The sequence below is a fragment of the Zonotrichia albicollis genome, chromosome 10, assembly GCF_047830755.1.
Source record: "Zonotrichia albicollis isolate bZonAlb1 chromosome 10, bZonAlb1.hap1, whole genome shotgun sequence".
NCBI classification, from domain to species: domain Eukaryota; kingdom Metazoa; phylum Chordata; class Aves; order Passeriformes; family Passerellidae; genus Zonotrichia; species Zonotrichia albicollis.
The window spans coordinates 37626547-37634366 of NC_133828.1; the positions used below are offsets into that span (position 1 = coordinate 37626547).

At 58.1% G+C, this 7820-nt stretch overlaps 1 protein-coding gene across 1 annotated transcript; it reads left to right on the plus strand.

The window, feature by feature from the left end:
• Positions 1–604: 604 nt before the first annotated feature.
• On the plus strand, positions 605–4625 carry LOC141730416 (uncharacterized). The gene is made up of 9 exons (XM_074547881.1): positions 605–673; positions 881–1071; positions 1559–1673; positions 2213–2389; positions 2515–2670; positions 2830–2931; positions 3299–3401; positions 3683–3739; positions 4012–4625. Exons 1-9 carry the CDS (start codon positions 605–607, stop codon positions 4245–4247), a joined length of 1206 nt encoding a protein of 401 aa, XP_074403982.1. The 3' UTR covers positions 4248–4625.
• Positions 4626–7820: the final 3195 nt, after the last annotated feature.

Consider the following 7820-nt stretch of genomic DNA (forward strand, 5'->3'; position numbering starts at 1 on the left):
GGGCCCCCTTTAGCCTTTCAGGCCAGCACAGTGTGGCAGGAAGGGAAGCACTTCCTGGGGGAAGCTGGGGAAATTTCTGCCTTGGGCAGCAATCAATATCTCCCCCATGCCTCCTCCAGGTGCCAGCCATTGTAAGGAGCATCCACCAGAGACTACTGTCTAATGTCACTCTGGATGCCAGGCTGCAAATTGACATTGTGAGGCTGGCTGAAGAACACCCTGATGATGTGGTGCTGACCCTCCTGCGCTGTGCCCCAACATGTGACAGGTATGGGGCCCACGTGCCCGCACAGCTCAGGGCCCACCAGCCTTTAGGGCCCATGGCCCTGCACAGCCTGTGCTATGGGCTCTGCCAGACAGGCACAGAGGTGCAGGACCCTGGGGCCCCTCTGTTTGCCAAGCCTGCTGCCAATGCTCCCTCCCTGCCCCTCAGGGCACCAGGGCTCTGTCACCTGGGCCCCCACAGCTGCACAGGGCATGGTCCTGGGACTGAGATGCCCCTGACACAGAGCTCTGATCCCACAGAGCTGCTACAATGATATGGAGAACCATTGGATCACTGGGACCAGCCGTGGAAAAAGTGCTGCCAACACTACTCTGCGTGATGGAGGATTGGCCACTGCACAGTGCCTGCACCTCTGATGGGGACGACAGGGATGTTTTTGCCCTGGCTGTGAGTTTCTGATTTGGCCTCTGCTTGCCCCTCGGTCACCTCGCCAGCAGCTCTCCATCCTCTCCATGCCTGAGGTGCTGGGCTGAACCCTGGGCTAGGGGCAGGCTCAGGGGGCACCAGGCCCGCGGCTCCTCCTGCATCTGCCCTTGGGCCCTGTCCCACGGACACCTCGGCACTGAGCGCTGTCTTGGGCTGCTTCTTTTGCAGGCAACTCTGGTGATCTGGGTGATTGCCCAGGTGCCTGAGTGCCACGAGGCCATGATGCTTTATTCCTCCCGCCTGTTTGTGGCTCTGCTTTTCCACGTTGTCATCACCACAAAGCAGATGCCACCAGTGGAAGCTGGTCACTTCTGGAGAGCATGCCAGGAGGAACACCGCCTTCCTAGCAAATCCAACAGGTCCCAGTCCTCCTGTCCTTCCCAAGCCCCTGTTGCCAGTGCCAGTGCTCCCAGTGTGACCTGGGCTTTACTCTGCACACAGGTTTGCAGTGCAGGCCATGAAGGCTCTGCTGTGCCGACTGCACTATGACAATGAGGTGGTGGCTATGGAGCGCAAGCGTGGCTGGGACACGATGCTGTGTGCTCACACCCAGCATTATGCCGTGGGTCTGCTGGCCAGGTGAGATCCCCTTCTCCCCACTGCCCCCGGCATTTGTGCCCTGTGCCCCACTCAGTCCCTGTGGTCATGGGCCAGAGAGCCTCGTCACTGAGGTACAGCCAAGGAGACTGGAAAAGGCTGGGAGAGGAGGGTGCCCAGAAGGAGCCACCTCCCAGAGCACCCACATTCCCTCCAGGGATGGTCGGCAAAGACCAGAGCTCTCTGAGTCAGTCCTGGGAGAGGTTTGTCCCCCACCTCAGGGTCTTGGTGCCTTTTTCCCCCTGCCAGGGAGATGCGCCGTCACTTGGTCCCGTTGTGCTCTGGCATCGCACTCCACTTGCTCCGGCAGCTCAGCAGGGAGGACCCATACAGGGATCTGCCCTTCCTGGCATTCCTTGTGGAGGTGAGCCTGGTTCCAGCCCTGCCTGGCTGAGCTGCCTCCCAGCTCTCGGCCCTCTCACAGCCACAGCTGCCTGGGACGGTGCTCACGCCCTGTGCTGCTGCCTGGGCCCAGCCCTGTGCGCTTCTGGGCTCCTGCTGGCCGGCTCCTCTGTCACTGCCCTGTGCCTTTCAGGTCCTCGAGTGCCTGGACTTGAGTGAATGTGGTGACAGTGTCCTGAAGGTCTTGGCAAGGCACCTGCACAGCAAGTGCAGGGAGCAGCGTCGGCTGGCGCTCAGAGGCCTCGTGGTGGTCAGCAAGGATCCCTTGATGGTGAGAAGGGAGCAGCGGCTGAAGCTGCGCTGTTAAAGCAGCCCCACGGGCGTGCAGGGCTTCAGGAGCTGAGGCAGCTGCTCCCAGCTCTCCTGCCTCACCTGCCCCAGTGCTTTGGGGCAGGCCTTTGGCCTGTGGGCCCTGCAGCAGCAGGGTGGCCTTGCAGTGCCAGGGTGCTGTTGGGGGTGGAGCCTCCATGGCTTCCAGGCACAGCCTTGTGTTCCACACAGGCCAGGAGAATGTGCATCCTGTCTCCAAGCCTTCTGGAGCTGCTGGATGATGCAGAGGGAGAGATGGTCAGCATGACCCTCCGTGCTTTTACCAATGTGCTCCAGCACAAGGACATCCTAGTATCCAGCACCACTGCCCCAAAGCTGGCTGAGTCACTCCTGCTGCTCTTTGATCATGTAAGCTTCTGCATCCTGAGTCACAGGCACTGGGTGCTTCCCAGAAACTTGGTGCCCTCGGGATTTTCAGGCCTTTGCCCAGGTGGGATTGGAATAGTTGATGCAGGGCTTTGTGTTTCCTCTAGGACAACAGCCATGTGCAGGTGCTCTCCATTCAACTCTTCAGCAAGGTGGTGGAATTGGTAGTGGATGAGGGAAAAATGCCACTGAAGACAATTGTGGACAAGAGCCTCTATACACTTGCACTTTACTGTCATGATGAGAACTTGGACGTGGCAAAGGTGAGGTTTTCTGTGATGCTGGTGCATCTCTGGGAGGGGGCATGGCTGCGTCCTTCCCTGGTGCCTCGCGGGCTGTCGCCTCCTCCAGGCATTGGCACAGAGATGTGGGTCCGGTGCCCTGGGCTGTGGGGCCATCTCTGGGTCTCTGCTGCTCTCCAGGCCTCTCGAGAAACGCTGCTACGTGTGGCCAAGTTCCTGAAGAGGAGGAGGCTCGTACAGCTGTTGAAGAAGCAGCCGCCGATGAATGTCGAGGAGGCCCTGGTAAGGAGGGCCTGAAGCCCCAGGCTCAGCCCGGAGAAGGCCCCTGAGGGCGGTGCTCAGGGTGCGGGCTGGCAGCTGTGCCCCTGCCCGCTGCTGCAGCCAGAGGCCGCGCGGGCTCTTCTCCAGGCTCCCGTGGGCCCGAGCCGGGTGCCCATGGAGCCCCGGCCCGGCGGGGCTGCGGGCCGGCACCGCGGCTCCCCGGGCAGCAGCCGGCCCTCTGCCCCCTGCCCTCGGGAGCCCTTGGCCAGCGGCTGCTGGCTCCGCGCCTCAGGGCTCTGCGGCCAGGGGAGGCCGGGGTTGGGTGCAGGCAGCGCCCGGCCCAGGGGCTGAGCCCGCGCCAAGCCTTCCCTCCTGCCGCTCTCTGCAGCTGGCAGAGGACAGGAGCCGAGCGGCCGAGCACCTGCGCCGGGCCCTGCGATACCTGCGGAGACCACAGGAGCGCCTGCGAGAGGCGGCGGACACGTTCATGGGTGAGCCCCGAGCCCGGGCTCCCTCCCCGGCCCGGCCCGCCACAGCTCGGCCCCAGCCCCGCCTGCTGCCCCGGCAGCGCCAGCCGCGCCCGGCGCCGTGGAGCCCCGCCTGGCCCGGGCATTGCTGCTGCCGCTCTCTGGCAGCCGTGCCCTGGGGCGGCAGCGGGCGGCAAGGGCCGGGCTGAGCCCTGCCGGGCCAGCAGCCCCTGTGGCCACAGCGCCGGCAGCGCCGCTGGCAGGGAGCTGTGCCGCTGGGGCCGTGACAGGCTCTGTGCTCACAGGCATGGCCGGGCGGTGCCTCAGGAGGCAGCAGCAAGAGCTCCGGCTGATCTGGACAGGTGAGTGAGGGCAGCGGGCTGACAGCCTGGGCTGCTGGGGGTCCTGCAAGCGCAGCCCTGGCTTTGTAGGGCTCTGCTCCCTGTGCCGATGAGGGGTGATGTGGGCAGGGCACACAGAGATTTCAGGGACACGTAGGGAGTCATGGCCAGTACCTCCCAGCTGATTCCAAAGTCTCCTACTCCCTTCTGGGTGCGATAGCCCTGTCCAGAAGGTCTTGTAGGATTCCCTCAGACCCGGGCTGTTGCCAGGGCTCTGTTCCTCTCTCTTTCAGCCCTGCAAGCCCGGAGGCAACGTGCCAGCCCATCCTGCCGTGACCTGGAAAATCAAGCCGAGTTTCCCCAAAGAGCTGAAGAACTGGGGACGTCTTCTGGATCCAGTCAACCAGTGCCCCAAGAAGAGCACCAGGAGACACCCAAGAGGACATCACCTCCCAGCACTGCTGGAAGTCCTGGCACAGCTGATGCTGGGCAGAGTTCTTGTGGCTTCAGCCCTCTCCCTGCCTGTTGACTGCCCCGTCCCTCCAGGCCTCAGTCACTGTCCATCCCCATTTTTTCCCTCCACTCTCTCTCCCTGTAGATGGCTCCCTCCCTCCAGCCCTCATATCTGTCCATCCCCATTTTTTTCCCTCCACACTCCCTCCCTATAGGTGGCTCCCTCTCTCCAGCCCTCAGACTCTCCATCCCCATTTTTTCCCTCCACACTCCCTCCCTATAGGTGGCTCCCTCTCCCCAGCTCTCAGACTATCCATCCCCATTTTTTCCCTCCATTCTCCCTCCCTGTTGACAGGTCCCTCCCTCCAGTCCTCAGACCCTGCCCATTTCCTTTTTTCCTTCCCAGCTCATCCCTTTGCTTCGCCTTTCATTAATAAACAGTTTGGCATCTTCACTTTGCCTGCATCCCTGTGGAGCTGAAGTAAATCCGGGGCCCTGGGACACACAGGCCCTGCTGCCGTTCTCTGCCACGCCGTGTTTTGTGCACGGACACAGAGGAGCGAGGGTAGGTCAGGCTGGAAAGGTCCCTGTGCTGAAGGTGCAGTTCCACAGCACTGTGCAGTTACTCATCTTGCTGGGTACCCTGGAGCCCCTGGATTTTGGGAGAGCCAACCTGAGTATGCTCTGAAACCAGCTGAGAGGGATTCCATGGCAAGCATCCGCAGAGGGCAAAGGAGCTTGGAATGCTGGAAGCTTTCAACAATAGCTTCCTGAAAGCACAGCAGTGCTCCATCCCTGCACAGGATGAGGAAGAGGGCAGAAGCAGAGAGCATCCTGCCTTAGCAGGGAGCTCTGGGTGTGCCTAAGGGCAAATGAAGCAGCAGCACGGTGCCCGAGTGCAGCTGTGCGGCATTGGTGTTAGTGTCAATTGCCCAGGCTAGCCAGCCAGCAACTGCAAGCAGTTTGGGGGGGCACTTGTCCCAATAGTTTGGCTTCAGGAGAGCGCCTCAAGCAGTCACCCAGCGCTATGGCTGTAGGTGCTGCCAGGTGAGGACGAGACTTGGAATCGCTGCGATGAACAGAATAAAGAGCGCTCTCCGTTTTGGGGCAAAGTCCGGCTTTAATGGTATCCAGGGGAGCCATCAAAACCAAGAGCATTTGACAGTTGATACATGTGGTTATAAAGGGAGTGGGTGGTAGGGGTGGAACCAGCACAGAGACCAATGGGAATCCAGGGGGGAAAGGGGTACAAGAGATTGACATACACAGGAGATCAATGGGTACAGCTTAAAGGAGGGACCCCAGTTCCCGGCCCAATCACTTCAAACCCTGGAGAGAAGCTTCTGGAGAAAAGGGAGTGAGCAGGGAGTGACTAGCAGGGCCCTGGGGAGGAGTAGGGGAAAGGATACCTTGAGTTGTCAGGGTAACCTGGGAGGAGTAGAACTGGATACATTTGGCGCCGTGGGGACCAGAAAGATTGACATTTAACTGGGAGAGGAGGGAGAACCTGGGCAGAGCCCTTACAACATGGGGAGGAACAGAGCATTCCAACTTCAAACAAAGGGAGAACAAATCAAGCAAAGGGAGAGTAAAACAAACACACCACAACATCTCACCCTTTTTTGTTTAAAAAAGAAAAGAAAATGAAACCTAGACGGGAGTGTGCTTGTCCCATTCGGGGACTGGGTCGGCATCTTCGAACCAGGAGTATCTTGGAGGGGCTGAGGTCCACGGATCGTCATCCCCGGCTGAAGATGCCTCCGACAGATCCGAAGCTTCAGCTTCGCTGCATAAGTTCTCCAAAGATACCACCTGGTTGACACTTGGGGGTGAAGCAATCTTGTTCAACAGTCTTTTCACCAAACCCCAAACAATGGAACAAGCAACTAAGACAATGAAAAGGACCAGTAAGACTAACAAAACAGTTTTCAACACTGACTCCATCCAGCCCGAAAGTCCCAATCCTGAAAAGAGGTCCCCCAGCCAGTCTGACGTCTCCCTTCTTATATCATGAATCATGTCCTTCATTTTCCTGATGGAACTGTGCATGTCCTCGGCCTTTGAAGACAAATTGAGACAGCAGAGGCCCTTGAACTCCTCGCATTGATGTTTGTGCAGCAACAGGAGGAAGTCGAGGGCTGCCCGATTTTGCAAAGTCGCTTTCCTTGCAATCTCTTCGTCTGATAGGAGGTCCGACAGAGCGGCTGACGTAAAATTGGCTTGCTTAGCCACCCAACACTCTAGGTGGGCCAATTCACCTAGAGCCTTAGCTGCGGACACCCAGGGCAAAAACACAGTGATCGCAACTCCTTTTGGTTTCGACCAATGAATAATTTCGGAGTCACACTCTGGGTCAAGATCTTTTATATCTCTTTTGGAGCGGGCCAAATTCAGTGTGACATTCTTAGATTTCCAATTATTAATTTGTGTTTTGTTGGGGGTAAACAGCGACAGCCGTCCAAGGGCACAAGGGCCTCCGATAAGGTGAGAGGGAATGCCTGCCCATGCTCGGTCTTCGCAAATTAAAAATATGCCACGGGGTAGGGACAAGGGTTTGCCTCCAATGGTGGACGCCGTATATATTTGTGCAACTATTTCACACCAGTAACTAGCGATGTATTCTTTCTTGAACTGGTGCATCATTAGGAAGCGCTTGTCCCCAGGGAGCGGGGTAAACACAAATTGAAAACAAAGGGAGGCATTGGAGGAGCCGAGCAACTCAAATTCGAGGCGTTCGGAATCCAAAGGTGCCAGTCCTTTGATTCCGTTTTCCCAACCCACTCTTGGGAGTGGGAGGCAGCAATTCTTTTGGGCATTATAGGAGCAAAGGAGGTATTAAAAGGAGAGGGTAATTCATTGGGAGGGAGAGGGATCCCTACAAGGCAAGACAACATTGGGTCCTCTGCTGATGCGGTGTTGAGGCAGATGTGGTCTTGACCGAGGACCTTTGGGAGAGTGCGCCAGACATTGGCTTTTGGCTGGGGAATGATCCAGGGATCAGAGGGTGGTATGAAGGACCAGAGAACTGCAGTCCGGAGCGGGGGGTGATGGAGCAAGAGCTATGTGGATGGGTGTCACTGAAAGGAAACAGCAAAATGATTAGTTTAGGGTTTTTTGGTTCTGCCCATAGGGAGGCTTCAGAAAAGGTCAGTATCTAAAGAAAAGGGGTCGGGTTTCCGCCTCTCCACCAACATGCCTCCTCAACCTGCATCGCCACTCTCACCTTGGATTTCTTGGGGATGAACGGTTGGACCCACTTAGATGGCGCCCATCTCAAGCCTGAGGGGGTGGATACGCAGGCGTACCCCTCCCCTAGGATATGAGATTGTGGGGTCCTTCTGTTTTCCAGGTCTCCAGATCCTTTATAAGGACTGGAGGCCTGGCCTTCAGCTGCAGCTGCTCGTGGTGACCAAAATGCCGCACAATTGGGGGGGTTAAATTCTCAAAGGAACAGTTCAAAAAGTTAATTGCAAACAGTGCCTTGGACATCTGGACGTGAGGGGACTCCACCTTCACTGCCAAACACTGCCAAGTTGTTGTTCTAGAACTCCCTTGAGGCTCTGGTGGGCCCTCTCAACCACGGCTTGGCCTGTCGGGGAATAGGGGATGCCAGTTTTATGCTCTATTCCCCATTGCTGCAGGAAGCTCT